The sequence below is a fragment of the Bubalus bubalis genome, chromosome 24 (genome assembly GCF_019923935.1).
Source record: "Bubalus bubalis isolate 160015118507 breed Murrah chromosome 24, NDDB_SH_1, whole genome shotgun sequence".
NCBI lineage: Eukaryota > Metazoa > Chordata > Mammalia > Artiodactyla > Bovidae > Bubalus > Bubalus bubalis.
Genome location: NC_059180.1, coordinates 12,481,429 through 12,499,065, shown reverse-complemented (window position 1 = coordinate 12,499,065; position 17,637 = coordinate 12,481,429). Strand labels below are relative to the sequence as shown.

Genomic DNA, 17,637 nt, shown 5'->3' with positions numbered 1-17,637 from the left:
AAGGCTGCGAGTCATTGACTGATCGGTGGCGAGAGCATGGAAATGGAAAAGCAGTTACATTGAATGGGTAGCATGGTAACTCACACTGTGCCGGTAGAATGGGTCAACTTTTGTAGGGTATTTGTCAAACTGCAAAGGGATCAAAGCAAAAGCTAGTTACTTAGAGAAACTACATTTCTATTCACTGCTTCAGCGGAGAGGGCCCCAAGGAAGCCTCTCTGTTGTCGGGCAGGCATCAGACTCCAGGATCTCAGTGTACACGAAATCATTCAGAGCTCCTGAGTTTCTCTGACCAGAAGTCAACAGGAATGGAAAGTCAAAGTGAAACCCATTCAGAGCATCGCAGGTTGTGACCACACTCGAGCGGCTTTCTTTCTAGGCTTTATTTAGAGACGGGCAGGAACCAAGCATCTGAACTAGAGAGAGGGGGCAGTTGTTCAGATACATCAGACAAGTGAGCACTGGGTGTGATTTATCCAGAGAATTCCCTCTGTCTTCATCTTCGCTTTGGCAGAATGGTACACTCAGCTGTTTTTATATTACCCCCTCGTGGGGGACAGGGAGGCCTGGTGTGCTGCAGTCCATGGGTTGCAAGGTGTCACTTAGCAACTGAACACCAACAACAATTACCACCCCCCCCCTCCCCCCGAGTACAAAGCAATTCGGGCCTGGCCTTACAATGTTTCTTTCAAGCAGAAAAGAGTATATACCATGATTTCTTATAAATAATGTCCTCATCCTGTGCTGTAACTCCCATCAGTTAGATTTAAACTTGTTTGTGAAACGTCTCACTCAGACCGGTATAAACTCCTTCCCCAGATAAACAGGTCCTTAAAAATATAACTGTGGAAAAGTCGAGTTCATCCAAAATAATAGATGCAGGATTTCACCGAGGAAAAAATTTTGGTCCCAAGGCCTCACTGCTAACATTCTCCTAAGTAAGGTTTATAAAATAAACTTTGAAATACATATTGTAAAGAAACTAAGTTGAACAAAATGGGGGAGAGGGGAGGGAAGAGAGGGTGTAAAGTTCAGTGAATCACGGCATTCAAATCCTCACAGTGCCTGTACTGATTGCCTTCAATCAAGTACTTCCTGAAATATTAAAAATAAATAAGTAACGCTCTCATCGTCACTGTTTGGGCACGCATCCATCTCAGACTAGTTAGCATCAAAGTGTGGTGCTGTTCCTTACAGCTCCTAAGTTAAAAATCAGCCCTAACTGGCTCCCACGCAACCCCGGCACGGTAGTCCCAAGCCAAGGCCAAGACCACGTCACCGCCAGTGGTCCCTCACCACCAGGCTGTTTGGACCGCTTGCTGACATCACAGCAGCAGACAGGGGGCGCTGTCTCACGAGATGCAAGAATCAACACTTTGGACAAAGCGGCTTTAGAAAACCATCCGAGAGAGAGTGGATGGGGGAACCCCAGGCCGTCCAAGTCTCCCACCGGCGCTCTCCCTTCCAGACTTCCTAGCATTCTGTGAGCGTTTATTTGCTAGCGCAAAACACCGGCAGATACATTTTTAGATCTGGTGGTAGGTAATTCCCCAAGATATCTCAAAAAACCAAAATCACCCGTAAGAACTACCGACACACTGGACGTGACCGCCTTGGGGAGCATCTGGAATATAATCCACCCACAGCGTTAAGAATAACGGGTCAGAAAAGAGCTCCTACTTCAGGCCCTGGGTCAGTGCCACCTGCAGCCGGCGTATCCCAGAGACGAGCAAGGGCAAGGGGGGCCCCCCAGCCAATCTGCTGTGCCCAGACGGCCCTACGGGGCTGCGTACAAAGAGCGTCGCGCTCTACTTATCCTCACATTTCTGCCCGGGGTACGCACCATGGGCGGTGCTGGCGTCGGCATGATGGCGGTGGGCGGGAGCGCGTGGGGGAAGGGCGTGAAGGTGTGCTGGTGCGTGTGCTGGTGCGTGTGCTGGTGCTGGTGCTGGTGCTGGTGGAACTCGGTCCGCAGGTAGGGCGGGGGGCCCAGGGAGGCCCCGCGGTCAGCACTCTGAGAGGCCAAAAAACGCGTGTTCAGTTCCTGGCGCAAGATGTCTTGCTCTGGAAAAGAAGAAGAGGCAGACGGTGACACCTTTTCCAGGGCCGGTCTTTTCCTCCAGAGCAGGACATCCGAGGAGCTCAGTACGGAGGGCTCCGGGCCGGGACATGAGGGCTGGGCCTTTGTGGAAGGGACCGCCAGGCAGACAGAGGAGGCTAAGGCCCAGTCAACAGCCTAACTGTTCTCTGTCCAGGCTTTCAGGGACGAGGGGTCCACCAGTGCTGTGGGCATACAGGATCCAAGCTGGGTGGTCAGAGGTCAAGTTTCAGCTCTTCTCGGGATAGCTGAGTGACCCAGGGCATCACCCATCACCGTCTGTGTCTGTTTCCTCATCTGTCGAATGGGGACAACACATTGCCTGTGCTGTGGGTTTGTTTTGAGGGTTAAAGAAATGACCATTTTTAAGTGCTTAAAAGTCAATAAAGCAGAGCCCTCATGCCCTCTTCCAGGGTAAACCTCTGCTCTACAGCTCTCTGTACTGGTGGCAAAGCTTGGCCACAATGGACCAAAGGTTGGGACACTTGGCTCAATTAATACAGGTGAGGAGCAAAGAACCCAATACCTAACCCTAAGTGTGTCTTTAAAAATCTGGGATATGTTGCCTCAAAAAGTGCATTTTCTCCACCCAAGGTAGAAGGCCTCATTTAATTGTTAGTTGCTCAGTTGTATCCGACTCTGTGACTCTGCCAGGTTCCTCTGTCCATCGGATTCTCCAGGCAAGAATACTGGACTGAGTTGCCATTCCTGTCTTCAGGGGATCTTCCCGACCCAGGGATCGAACTCAGGTCTCCCACACTGCAGGCAGATTCTTTACCATCTGAGCCACCAGGGAAGCCCTTGTTTGACTAAAACAAATCCCTTAAGCCACGATGTGACTTAAGATCCTGGCCTGAAACAGACATGGGGTGTGGAGAGCTTTTTCATGCCCATAGGGCCCAGACAACCTGTGCTTTACTGCTCAGCAGGCAGACCTAGTCAGAAAAGCCTCATGACTACAAAGTTCTCTCTGGCAGAATCCCCTGGATCGTGACAGGCTGGGATGGGGGCTGTTGGTACATTTTCTGCAGACTCTCAGCCCACTGGGGACTGGAGGAAGAAGACATACTATAAAGCGGACCATGGTGAGTGGCTCAAACCTAATCATCAGGGACAACAGACAGGGAGTGAGGCCTCGGGAAGGGAGAGGGGGAGCACGGAGAAGCCAGGCCAGCTTCTCCCTCCTACCTGAGTAAGTGCTCCCGGCCGGGTGTCCGGGCACCTGCAGACTCCCAGATGTCAGAGGTGGTGGAGGAGGCAAAGCAGTGGGAGGGGCAAACATATTGGGGTGATGTGAGTGTGCAGGGGGCTGGAGGGTGGGCGTGAAGCTGTGAAGGGGGCTGTGGTTGGGCAGTGACAGGGGGAACGGGGAGGCCGAGGGGTGGTGGGAGATGTGGGGGGGGGCGGGCTGAGTCTTCGCTGGAGTGCTGCTTCTGCTACTGCTGTTGGAACACCAAAAAAAAAAGAAAGAAAGAAAGGGAAAAAAGGGGTCAGTAATCAACTTTCTTAAAAACAAAACAAAGCCAAACAGAGCCACTTAACACTTTTGCTCTTGCTCCTTCGTCTTCGCAGGTCCCCACCCTGTGCACAGAGCCTCTGCTGAAATCGCAGTTCCTCTAAACTGGCCCCACAGCTGTGGGCACAGTGAACAGCAACTCCTGCTTCAAGCTGCCCCCCATCGCCCTGTCCAGAGAGCTGCCCCTCATACCCTGTGCCAGCCACTCTTCCTACAGGGGCCACGCCAATGGAAACGAACAAGCTGGTGACCTGGGCTCGCCAGGTCTGTCTGCTCCGTCTTCTGTGAAGAAGCACAGGGAAGGGGGAACCAGGGAACTCGGGTGCCCTGTCACCTCCACGGACTGGAGGCCACAAAAGATGGGCCTGGCCCCGTGGAGGCAGCTTCCTTCCGCTGTCACAGACAGGAAAGAGCAGGGCCCTCAACCCCAGTCACCAGGCTGTCACAAGGAAAACACTACCGAAGCCATGAAGTGTGAGCGCTTAGAACAACAGCCCCCGGGACAGGTCGGGGTGGGCGACGCCGGGCCCTGCGCCCGGGTCTCCACCTCCCTTTTCTTTGCAGGGCTCCTTGTGCTGCTTGTCAACCTTCCCTCTATAATCTGACAAAGACAAGACACAAGAGGCCTGGCTCCCCATGGAGGAATGCCTCCCTTTTCCTCAACCCAGCATCTTTCTCCTGCATCTCTGTGACCCACCTGGCAGAAGTCACCACGGAAACTCCTTAAACCAGATCACTCCTTGGTCTGCATGCTCCCGCCCCACCAGGAGTTTCAGGGAGATGTTGACAGGGAGGGAAACGGCTTCCCTCCTAAGACTGCCTTAACATTCCGGGAATCTCCCCTGGTTTCCCTTCCCTGCCTCCAACCCGGGAACCAGTGGTGAGTCCCAGGCACAGCGCCTTGGACTCTCTCTTCCTCGAGCCTTCTCCTCCCTGCAGTCACTCTCAGGAGCCTCCGCAGACAGTTGAGATCTCCACCATGTCCTTACCACCCAGCCGATCCTCAACCCAATCCCACCCCATCTTCTCCCCAGAGACCCTGTCTTCTTGCGCCTCGGACCCATTCCCTGTCTTCCGTGCCTGCCTGGCTGAGAACACAGAGATTCCAACGGGAACCCTGGTCCCCACGGGAGCCCCCACGCCCACCGCCACCTGCCCATCCCACCGAAGATGACCGATGCCGGGCGGGGGGCGGCTCACCTGAGGCTGTTGAGGCTCAGGCTGCTGCTGTTATAGGCGGACAGCGGCTGGGGGAGGCTCTGGGCGGAGGGGTGGGCCTGTGCGGGCGGGAGGACCTGGGGCGGCAGCGGCCCCGGGGACTGTGGCCGGGGCGGCCGGGGTGCCTGCGGCGGCGCGGGCTGCGGCTGGGCCTCCGGGGGCGCAGGTGGCGGCTGAGCACCGGGGCGCGGGGGCTGCGGCGGGGGCTCGGCGCGTGGCCCCGACGCGGGGTCCGGAGACGGCGCTCGGGGCGGGGGCTCCGCCTGGGGCTGGGGTGGCGGCGGCGGGACCTGAGGGCGCGCGTCCTTCAGCACCACGGACTCGAACAGGGGCTCTTTGCCGCAGTCCTGGCTCTTCTCTTGGCTCCGCTCTAGACCCGATACCTTGGGGACAATGGGCCCCGCATCGTGGCCGTCGTGGTGGGGTAGCGCGCCGACGCCGAGCTCGGGATCTGTGCGGGAGAGCGGAAAGAAGAGCGAGGCAGATGGTGAGTGAGCGAAGCTGACCCCAAGCTGGGTCACCTGTGCCCAACGACACGATCGGTCAGGTCCCAGAAAGGTCCACCAGTCAGATAAGGCTGCCTTCCAGAAAGTGGTTGCAGCCATCAGAGTCTGCAAATAAATGTTTCCCTTAATCTTGACAAAGCAAGATTATGCAGTGAAATCCACAAACAGTAGACAACAAATCGATTCACCCCTTTTAAAACAAATACAGTTCTTAAAAAAAAAAAATTTATTTGGCTGTGCTGGGTCTTAGTTGCTGCCCCTGCAATCTTTACTTATGGTATGTGGGAACTAGTTCCCCGACCAGGGATTGAATCTGGGCCCCTGCATAGGGAGCTTGGACTCTTAGCCACTGGACCACCAGGCAAGTCCCCAAACACAGTTCTTGACTATACAAAGGAGAAGTGTTTTCAGTAGTACATGAAACAAACGTTATTTAGCCCGGCAGACGTTTCTTCTCCGCCTTGCCTCCTCTCCCCTTTGCATTCTGACTGATGAAGCATGCTTGACATTTGGAGACATTTCTGCTGAGCAACCACTAAATGTCTGGTCAAAGGTCAGGCCTCCTACGGCTCACTGAGGATCCAACTATTTGAGATCGAAGGAACAAACGTGAATTTAGACCAACTGACCGTCAACCACGCAGGCTTGAGTTTTTAAAGAATTCCCTCTGGACCACAGGAGGGGTCCTTAGCCAGGTGAATCTGGACCTTGAGACCAAGTGGGATGGGAAATGTAAGTAAAATTCTACAGTAACTACTGACACCTAGACAACAGATGCTCCTGTATGAATTGAAATGATGTACTTCCCTCCAAAGGTCAAAAGACCCATGCCACATCTAATATATGGATACCCTGATAACCCCATAAGTCAAACTCCATACCATTCTCTAACAGAATAATGAGAGACAAATATGGCATTGCATATAGAGATGGCTCTATGGTCAAGAATCCACCTGCCAATGCAGGAAGTGCAGGTTGGATCCCTGGGTTGGGAAGATCCCCTGGAGGAGGGCATGGTAACCCACTCCGGTATTCTTGCCTGGACAATCCCATGGCTAGAGGAGCCTGGCGGGTTGCAGTCCATGGGGTTTCGGACAGTTGACCATGACTGATCATGCGCATCTTGGTGGTTGGGGGCGGGGGGGACGGGGGGTGGGCAGGGGAAGGATTATCTTCCCCACATTTTTGCACTTAAAAAAAAACAAACCATCCTTTTCTATTATTGCAAAGCTTAAAAACAGGAAGAGAATAGATCACAACATTCTCTAAAATGAGGGTGTATTTCAGGTACTCCTAAATGATTCCTTTGGGCATGACCTTTCTCTTCACATTTTCCTGTTACCAAGTGTGAACAATGCACAGTGTTCTCACTGGGAATGAGAATACCATTAATGTCTGTTGATGTCCTACTGGGTGTATACACTTGTCATGTTTTCTTCCCTGAAATCTGCATCAAAGCAAGCCATTATTTTCAGTGTTCTTTTGGTAAAAACAGATCAAATTTGTAACATGCACAAAAGCAGAAACAAATGGTGGGCTTATAAACAAACCACGTGGTTAGCCATTATGCACTCAGCTATCCTCGAGTCCCGCAGACCAGCGTGGAACAACTACACTAAAAGGCTGCCAAGAAAGACCCCTCTTCACACAATTCAGGCACGAAAGGATGAAGCATCGGATGGATCTGGTGAAAAGGAACTCTAGACTTCTGACATTCTACGCACACACATTTTTTTCCAGTGCTGTCTTCAGAACTTTCCTGGGCAGATCTTTGCTTATGAAAAGCTGATGTGTTATGAATTTCCAGAACCTGAGGGCTGAGAGAGAACAGGAAGTTCCTGATGTGGACACAGAACCCCTTCAGCCATAAGAACTCCCATATCACAGAGGAAGACCCTTCATCTGCAGACACCCAGATCTAAGGATGTTGGTGCCGCTGCTTTTTCACTGCTTTTTCTATATTTTTCACAATATTTTCCATAGCAAGCAATTACACAAGTTCACTGAAAACCTCAGGCTTCACACACTGCAGGCTGGTTAGTCAGGCCCGGGGCAGAAAGCACTAACACCTGGGAAATCCTAAGAGGATGAAATAAGAGAACCTCCTCCATGAGGTCCTATGTGCATAAGTAGGGACTCTTCCTGTCCTGACAGCTGAGGACTGTGATGCTTTTGTGACAAATATGGCAAACATACAAAATGGAATATATTCCCATCTTTTTGTGCTGCTCTGTTCTCTCTGGACAAGGATGTTGCTGTTGTTTAGTTGCTCAGTTGTTCCGGCTGTTTGCGACCCCATGGACTACTGTAGCCGGCCAGGTTCCTCTGTCCATGGGATTTCCCAGGCAAGGATACCAGAGTGGGTTGCCATTTCCTTCTCCAGGGCGTCTTCCTGACCCAGGAATTGAACCCGGGTCTCCTGCATTGCAGGCAGACTACCACTGAGCCACCTGGGAAGCCCCCCCGGATGAGGATAGTGACAAATAAATACATAAACATTTCCCATCTTGTTAGGTTACATTCAAATTCATGATCTCCCTCTAAAAATCAAGGTCTAAAGTTTCTCTCAGACGTAAAAGAAAATCTGGGACACCACCCAGAGGTTATTACTTCAGTTTACTTAGGCCAGTAAGGAAGTACAACAGAAACACACAGATAAGCATTTTATCCATCTAGCTTGACTATATTTATCTCTTGTTCTTTAATCGATGAGCCTATAGAATTTGGACAACACAGCTGTGTCTGCAGGAGGCACCGTGCAGGCTTGGGCTCGATTCCCAAGGCCCCATAAAGGCAAACCGAGGTGGTTCTTACCTCGGCTGTCCCACTGTCTGAGGACCAATCCAAACCCAGCTGGAGTCAGGAGTGGTGCTGAGACTTGGCATCGTCGCCATCCATGATGTTCAATGAGGCACACAAGCAAGACCAAAACCTTTCTAGAAAACTCTATGCATTTGTAGGGAACCATCTATGAGGAATGACTTAGGGAGTCAAGAGGCACAGAATTTTGGAAGAAGACCAGAATCTGGGAGACCACCCCAGCACTTCTCAAACTTTAATGTGCATAGGAATCCCCTGAAGATCGGATTCAAATGCAGGTTCAGCGGCTTGGGGGGGTGGGTGGTGAGTGTGGCTCCAGAGTCCACTTTACTGAGAATTTTCTGGGTGATGCTGATGCCTGGACTGTTCTGTGAGTAGTAAGGGTGTTATCTAACCCTCTGACTAGATGGGGGATAAGCCCAGAGAAGTTAAGGAACTTGCTTGTTGTTTAATAAACCAGATGGCAGAGTTCTAGTCCCAGCTCTGCCACCACCAAGTACCTCTTCTCTGATTTACACAATGCTGCCTCCTAAGAAGCAAAATACCCTGAAACAAAGCAGGTAATGACGAATCCAGGATTCGGTTACAATGTTTCAAGTACAGCCGGATAGTGAAAAGGGACCAGGAAAGCTAGAGAGGGTTGCTGGAAGACGGCCCTTCGGCTCAATCTGAAAGCTATCATCAATCCATCAGTGAGGGTGCTGCAGCCTATGAGCAAGGCAGGTTAGAAGGCTGGTAAGAACTATGGGGCTGAAAGTTTTACGACCACCATTTACATGGATCCGTGAGGCATGGATTAGGCGTCATGCATTTTTGTGGCTAATTGGTAATGCATTTCCTCTTCCTTTCAATTATTCAATAAATGCATCTTCCCAGTTAAGCTCTTTCATCCTGACAGTCCATTTATCTTACTGAGCTTCTCCCAAACTGGCAAGAACACATAAAAAAAGAAAAAGGGTTTTTTTTGGGGGGGGGTGGGGGTGGGGTGGGGGAGGGATATTGCTCAGTGTGCTCTGAATTTACCAAAAGATGAAATGTGCTGAGGCTGAAAGAAATAAGAACGTGTGCAAATTGACTAGTCTTATTTAGAAGTCTTATTCCATTTGGGGGGTTTTAGAATTTCTCTTTGTGTTTGTAAAAATAACATTATGCTTACAATAAAGGACATGCAAATTTGAATTACACTGTACAGTAAAAAGGCTGAATGTACTGCGTGTAAATTATATCTCAACACACTTGACTCAAGCACAATAAATTTATTTTTTTAAACTTAAGGGTAGAGTAGGAAAAATGTGCTTGAGCTGGCTACAACTTAGATACAAATTCTCTGGGGAAAATGGGCTCTCTTTTAGTTTACTCCTCCTCCTCCTCCTAAGTCACTTCAGTCATGTCCGACTCTGTGCAACCCCATAGATGGCAGCCCACCAGGCTCCACCGTCCCTGGGATTTAGTTTACTAGTTGAATATAAACCCTGTCATCTTTGTGGAGGGCGATGTGGCAACATTTACCCAAAAAACTAAGGAGTTCCTTTGACCTGGCAAATAACAATTTGGTCTACAGACGCAGTGAAACAGTATCAGGGTGTGAATCACATGTTTGGAAACGACTCAAATGTAATCATTAGGGCTACATGTAAATTTGATACATCTGTGCAGAGGAACCACTGCAATCGCACAAATCAATGAGGGGCTGCTGCTGAGTCGCTTCAGTTGTGTCCGACTCTGTGCGACCCCATAGACGGCAGCCCACCAGGCTCCCCCGTCCCTGGGATTCTCCAGGCAAGAACACTGGAGTGGGTTGCCATTGCCTTCTCCAATGCAGGAAAGTGAAAAGTGAAAGTGAAGTCGCTCTGTCGTGTCTGACCCTCAGCGACCCCATGGACTGCAGCCCACCAGGCTCCTCCGTCCATGGGATTTTCCAGGCAAGAGTACTGGAGTGGGGTGCCATTGCCTTCTCCAATGAGGGTCTACATATGTACAATGTACAGCATACCCTAGCTTTTATGAAAAATGATGAAAAAGTAATATATATTCATTTTTACTTTATATCTATAGAAGCTCTGGAAGAATATCCAAGAAACCAACAGCCTTGGATTGCCTGCTTAGGGTGGAGAAGGAAATGGCAACCCACTCCAGTATTCTTGCCTGGAGAATCCCATGGACAGAGGAGCCTGGGAGGGGGGCTGCAGTCTATGGGGTCGCAAAGAGTGGGATGTGACTGAAGCAAGATAGCACGCATGCACACCTGCTTAGGGGCTTGGGGAGGAGTAAGAACTGGGGAGAAAGGGAATGGGGGGAGGGAGAGAGATTTGACTGTCTACATACATGCATATTTAAATTTTTGAATCATGTGATCATGTAACCTATTAAAAATTTTAAAATTGGTCTTATGTTTAAAAACAGTCTGAGCAAAGGAAAAAAAAGCAAAGCAAATAAAATTGGGGATTTGAAGAGTGGTATGACATGGCATGGAGAGCATCTTTTATATAAAATAAGAAAATACAGTGCATACATTTATACTAATAATTTTTAACATAAAATGGAAAAACATAAATTACAAAAGTTGACTTAAAAGCAACCCAATCATAAAAGTAAATTGAAAAATGACTCCATATCAACACCCCTTCAACCAAAGAAAAGGTACCATAGACAGTGTGGACTAAACCTATAAGAAACAAATGATCCCAGATGTTTAACCGAAAATGAATAGCAAACTTACAACCAAAGGAATGGGCTAAACTATTATTTACAAAAAATATAATGATCGAGTTGGGAAACAGCCAGCCAGCAAAAAAAATATGAGAATTAATAAGAGAGCTCAGTAAGGTATCCGAACAAAGAAAAACCACAAACATCTGTCGCTTTTCTACACAGCAGCAATAGTGATGAGAAAATAAAAAAGAATTCCCTTGACAGTAAAAAAAAAAAACAAAACAAACCATGGGACTTCCCAAATGGTCTGATTGTTAGAAATCAGCCTTGCAATATATAGGGGATGCTGGTTCGATCCCTGGTCAGGGGAACTAAGATCACCCATACCCCGGAGCAACTAAGCCCGTGCTCTCTGTGCATGTCACAACTAGAGAGTCCAGTCACCGCACTGAAAGATCCCACATGATGCGCCTAAGACCCGACGCAGCCAAATACAGAACTAAATGAATAAACAGTATCTAAAAAAATAACAAAAATCATACAGCACTTGGGAACAAACCTGACAAGGAAATTAGAGGGTCTCTCAACTTTCAGAAACATATACCCCCACCAAATGCTTTGAGAATCTGTGTTCAAGGGTGTTTTATGATGCAGAAAATAATAAATAAATAAATGGGGGTGGAGAGGGAGAGAGAGAGAAGTTAAAGGGTAAGCCACGGAAGAGGCAGGTCTTTGAAGAGACCACCCCTTGAGGGGTTTTCCAAGTTCGCTGGAGTGTATGTGTCTGCTACAGAGACTGGAGGGAATCAGTGACTCTCAGAGAGATGAGAGGTTTCATGGTATGAAGGTAAACCCCACACAGTATCTTGGTTCACTTTCTAAAGTCCCACTGAACATCTGTGCAGCTGAAAAACCTAGAGCCTGTCTGCAAAGAAAAGACAAAATCATTTTTTGCATGGTTTTAATACACACTGGGGTCTCGAGGAACGCAACAATTGCATGCTGTTACGTCTGCTGTGTAGGTCTTGTGGTGGAGTTGTTTCTCACTTGGGAAGATCATGACATCAATGGTGAGGCTGCTCCTGCTGTTGGAATTACCATGATAGTCGTATCTCTATGTACAGACTCAGCCTCTGACCTTTCGTTGCTTTCTAATGTAAACAGGCAAGTATGTACTTAAAACACACTATGTTATTGTAAGATACTTTCTATTTGTTTCTCCTTTACATTTCATTAAAGGCTTTATATACATTTTACAATGATAAACATAGTGTATAGATAAACCAAATATTTTGCTCCAGAAATTAAACAATGAGTGTGCTATAAAATATTTCTTATACAAAGAGGGCACTGGGTGCAGGCGAGGATGAGATTTGATGTATTATGTTCCTGTGCCGGGCTGCTCTGTTTCCAGAATTCTAATAACTTTCTGCAGAAATGTAAAAACTACCTGAAAGGGCTGCTGTGGAAGCTAAAAGTCATGGCATGTGCTTTTCACAGCGTACAGCACAAAGTAAGTGATCAATGTTCCCAAAACTACTATAGAAAAAGATTTAATTTCATGGAAAATATTTCAAGACAAAATTACTATTAAGTAAAATAAAGGAAACTATTATCCCTATTATCTGCATAAATCCATACATACACACACCAAAAGAGACTAGAAAGATATGCATTAAGATGCCTCTTGAGAGCCCCTTGGGCAGCAAGGAAATCAAACCCGTCAATCTTAAAGGAAATCAGCCCTGAGTATCCACTGGAAGAACTGATGCTGAAGCTGAAGCTCAAATACTTCGGCCATCTGATGCAAAGAGTTGACCCACTGGAAAAGACTCTGATGCTGGGAAAGATTGAGGGCAAAAGGAGGAGAGAGCGGCAGAGCATGAGATGGTTGGATAGCATCACCGACTCAATGGACAGGAATGTGAGCAAACTTTGGGATATAGTGAAGGACGGGGAAGCATGGCATGCTGTATACAGTCCATGGGGTCGTAAAAAACCAAACACAACTTATCAACTGAACAACAACAACAAATTCCATCAACTAGAAATAACCATTGACTCAAACTTTTAAATTTGTGCTTTTCTTAACTTTCCAAATTTTCCATAGAGAATATGTATTATTATCGCAGAAGAAAAGTAAAGGATTATATTTTAAAAAAGAGTTCTTCATAGACAAATATACCCCCACTATCTAAAGAAATCAAAGGAAAGTAACTTTAAGTCTTTTTAAACTGCCCCACCTACAGGATGGAGGTTTAAAAAAGCTCTTCACCCAGAAGACAGATGGTGTGTTTTATCAGAAATGAGGATCGTATATGAAGGGCATTACCCTTCCATCAACTTCTCAATGCTTCTAATTGGTTCTAACTGGTGTATGTGAAGAGAAAGGAAATAGTGAACCCTGATGATGGAGAAGGAAGAGGCGGAAAGGGGAAACAGGGGGAGGAGAGGAGAAAAACTCTGCCAAGGCACGTTTCTGTTCTTCTGGTCTTTACACTGGATTGCTGTTGCTGTTTAGTCGCTAAGTCGTGTCTGACACTCTTGCAACCCCATGGACTGTAACCTGCCAGGCTCCTCTGTCCGTGGGATTTCCCTGGCAGGAATACTGGAGTGGGTAAACATGTCCTTCTCCAGGGGTCTCCCGGACCCAGGGACTGAACCTGGGTCTCCTGCATTGGCAGGTGGATTCTCTACCACTGGGCCACCTGGGAAGTCCTTACACTGGATTAGAAAGCCCTAATTTACCCACTACAAGGTCATTATTGTAGCAGATAGGAATGAGCCTTAAAGGCCTCACGAAAATCTGCAGGACAGTGGCCACCTGGCGGTGCACCTACCATCCATCCACCTGTACCTTCCTGAACGTCTGATCTCCACAGCAGGACTGCACATGGCCCACTTTTAAATCATTCTATTCTACCTTCTAGTTAGCTTTTCTACTTACCTGTCCACATGAACGAGCCACAGAAACCTCACCACACAGAAAGAAGATAGTAGCCAAATAAGAAAAGGAACCCAGACTTTAAATTTAAAAGGGGGAACATCAATAAATGTGGAAACGGCCAATCCAAACAGCCCAGAAACACAGGCAAGCATCAGATTTCTGTAAATCTACATGCAATTATTTCAAGCTGCCAGCAATATCCATTCTTTAAATACACTTTCTGTTGTCTACTCTGCGACCTCAGACAAAATCTCCTTTTTAGCAAAGACTGCAAGCTTTGTATAAGGCTTCCCATGTGGCGCTATTGGTAAACAACCTGCCTGCCAACGCACAGGAGACGCAGGTTTGATCCCTGGGTTGGGAAGATCCCTTGGAGGAGGAGATGACAACTCACTGCAGTACTCTTGCCTGGTGAATTCCATGGTCAGAGGAGCCTGGCGGGCTACAGTTCACAGGGTCACACAGAATCAGACATGACGGAAGAGACTTAGCAAGTATGTGTGCATGTTTTGTATATACTTATTAAGACGAAAATGACTGCTGAATTCATATACCAATACTCTGCTCTCCCTGTTTTAGGTATCATCTGTGTTTTATTTTTAATTTTTGGCCGCACCCCACAGCATGTGGGACCTTACTTCCCTGACCAGGGATCGAACCCATGTCCCCTGCATTGGAATGTGGGGCCTTAACCACTAGACCTCAGGGGAACCCCCAGTACCATCTCTAAAACTGTACACACCAATGGTGTTTGACTGAAGACAATCTACCTTCGCTAACACACACTTCTCTTCATTTTCCTCCTCTCCCTCTTTTCTTCAAAGGATTAAATAGAGACCAGTTTGTTCCATTAGCAGATTTAATTACTCGAACGAATGGAGGGATGACATTCAGTCTTGCAGTTCCTTCCTTCTCGGTCACTGAAACTGTACAAATAAATTGAGGAAAGCCCTCTGTTTGTTCAAGGCAAATTAATTTTCAAACACTGTAAGAGTGGGTGATCAGGGGAATGATGGGTGCTTGGCAGGGCTCAAAGAGATTCCATTTTGTGCTTGTCATTTTGTGTAAACATTAATTACCATCTGGGAGGCGAAGCTCTGGGCTCAAGTCTGCATCGCAAAGCTCCGGGGGCCTCCAGAGCTCCGGGTAAAAAGAGAATCCTAAGTACGAAAGAATAGCCACAGCGTCTGCCAAAACACCAGCAGCCCCCCGGGGAAGCTGTGTGGAGCCCAGAAGATTAGAGGCTGCTGGTCTGACAGAGGCTAGTTTGGATAGCATCGAGTTTACCAGATTAATGTGGGACAGGGGTTAATCTGACAGGGGTTAAAGAAAAGTCAACAGAGCGCAGTTGAGTGTACTTAGTCTCGATTCAAGTTGATTCCCCGTAAACCCCACACCAAAAAGCATCCATCTGTAAGAGGATGCCCATGTTCCTGATGCTTTATGACCCAAAACTTTGCCTTCAAGGGGAGAACCAACCTTGGCTGTTCGGATGAGAGCCCATCAGAATGGCTTCTGCCTGCAGCCTGAGGCAGCCTCGTGCAAACATTTCACGGGCCTGCAAACATTTCATGTCTCTTGTAGCCTCTGGCAAATGAGAGCAGGGAAGGAGCATGTTGATGAGGGATCAAAATCCAGAGGAGAGAGAGAGGCTGTGATCTACTGGAGGGTAGAGGTGGGGGTAGTAAAAAGTCTTTTTAAAAGCCTAGGCATGTCAAGGTCATATGTAATTAATTCTCCTTGTGTTTTCGCTCCATACAAGGGAAAATGAATTAGTGTCCTCAGATACCCAGTATGGTGCTAGGTGCTGAGGATACAAACATGAGTAAGAAACAGCCCCGGGCACCCCTGGTCTAGTGGTAAAGACTCTGCCTGCCAGTCCAGGGGACACTGGTTCAGTCCCTGGTCCGGGAAGATTCCACATGCCGAGGGGCAGCTCAGCCCATGGGTCACAACTACTGAGCTCGCGCTCTGGAGCCACTGGGCTGCATCTACTGAAGCCGGCGTGCCTACAGCCTGTGCTCCCCGACAAGAGAAGCCGCCGCGATGAGAAGCCCACGCACCCCAACTGGAGAGCAGCCCCCGCTCGCCAGAACTAGAGCTGGCCCCAGCAGCAGTGAAGACCCAGCACAGCCATGTATAAAAACAAACAAAGTTTAAAAGAAAGTTATAATAAGAAAGAAAGAAACAGCCCTGCCTTCCAGGAGCTGGCCAGCGAGGGTGAGAACACAGGGAAGACACAGGAACCGGCGGTCAGGGAACCTGTGGCCTTCAACTACAGTGCCTGCCATCTGCAAGGTTCAGAGAGAAGCTTAGATGACCAGTGCTGATGAGGACAGCTGCTATGTGTTATTTATTTGAGTTTCCATGGGGCTTCCCTGGTGGCTCAGATGCTAAAGAATCTGCCTGCAATGTGCAAGACCTGGGTTTGATCCCCTGGAGGAGTGCATGGCCACCCACTCCAGTATTCTTGCCTGGAGAATCCCTGTGGACATAGGAGCCTGGTGGGCTACAGTCCATGGGGTCGCAAAGAGCTGGACATGACTGAGCGACTAGGCACAGCACAGCGCGTGGTCAGGCACTTATCTAACATTTCCTGCTGCGCTGGCGGCAACGTCCAGTCTTAGACCCAAATCAACAGGATCATGTTCTGGGCCGTGTGGAGACCTGACAAGGTATGAAGGGCAAGGTCTCCAATCACTTCCCAGGACACTGGAAAAACCCCAAAGACCAGGTTCTGAGAAAGCCCAGGCTTTTGTGCTTTGGCCCCGATGACACACTCCCATTGTTTTGGCTTGCACCTTCCTGCCAACCCCAGTGTTCATCAGCAGGCCTTTCCTGAACAGACCTCCTCCTGCCTGCTCTCCCTCGCCAGCGCCTCTCTGCCTCGGTGGCCCTCCACCTGCTGGCGTGGGTCTCAGCTTCCAGGCCCGTCCTTGCTGGTCTCGTCTGGCTGTGGACCGTGCGCCCACGTGACACTGCACTCTGCACGTGCTCACCCCAAGCCCAGGACGCACTCAACACTTGACATGATGCTCCTGTGTCTGTCTGTCAGTACAGGGGTCCCAGCTGGGAAAGGTGCTGGGAGGATTTTCCACCATACGTGGATGTACTCGTGCAGCACGGCACGTATACTCTGAGCAAGGAGAAATCTAAGGACGAGGCCAATGCCGCAGTCAAACCCGAAGGACACGTTCCTCAGACTGGAAGACAAAAAGGAGACAGGCCCTTGGTTTATTTTGGAAATTTGCCAAGAGGTGGGACTCAGGCAGTGACTGAATTATACCTTTAGATGTTTGGTTTAAAAAAAAAAAAGTCTTCTAGTATCTAATCATCCTGACTTTCACATTAAGAACTATCAAGTGAGGATATGGGGGAGAAGAAAAGAATGTCATCCTTCTAAAGGCAGCCCTCCCTCTAGGATTTTTGTTACTAAGTACAGGAGAGGACTCAAAAGCTGTCAAGCTTAGAGAGGCTCACAGATCTTTTTAGAGACCTGCCGCCTTCCTCGTGTACTGCTGTCCACGGTCGCTTCGAGCATCATCAGTTTGGAGTTTCATGTCCATAGCCAGACGGGGCAGTGATCGTGAGGGTCATCTGCCCCTGGTCCCCTTGAAGCAATCATTTTTTTGGTGTCATGCATCCTTGCCACCTTCTCTCTTAACGGAATAAGCGATTTTTCTTGGATCTGTGTATGTCTGTCGTTGCATCAACATGACTCTGAGATTTTGGGGGCCCCTGGGATGAGGCACCTGGTTAGCAGTGTTCACACTTTGAAAGCTCAGTGGGCCTGTTGAAGTTGGCAAGAGACTGGCTCTATGTTAAACCCTATTTTCAACACTACTTCACCCGAGACTGTTTTCTCAAGCACAAAGGTGAA

General features: G+C 48.5%; 1 protein-coding gene across 10 annotated transcripts in view; it reads right to left on the bottom strand.

Moving 5' to 3' along the window:
- The window catches only part of AUTS2 (activator of transcription and developmental regulator AUTS2), a 1,208,197-nt gene that overhangs the window by 27,116 nt on the left and 1,163,444 nt on the right, over positions 1 to 17,637 (bottom strand). For 4 of the 10 annotated variants that reach the window (XM_025274741.3, XM_044935714.2, XM_025274749.3 and 1 more), the window contains 5 exons: positions 4,815 to 5,283; positions 3,807 to 3,896; positions 3,287 to 3,540; positions 1,823 to 2,064; positions 85 to 129 (listed from right to left, as the gene is read on the bottom strand). In XM_025274741.3, coding sequence (XP_025130526.1) covers positions 85 to 129; positions 1,823 to 2,064; positions 3,287 to 3,540; positions 3,807 to 3,896; positions 4,815 to 5,283 — 1,100 coding nt within the window. The remainder of the gene's footprint in view (positions 1 to 84; positions 130 to 1,822; positions 2,065 to 3,286; positions 3,541 to 3,806; positions 3,897 to 4,814; positions 5,284 to 17,637) is intronic. The other 6 variants (XM_025274742.3, XM_025274743.3, XM_025274746.3 and 3 more) reach the window with 6 other exon arrangements.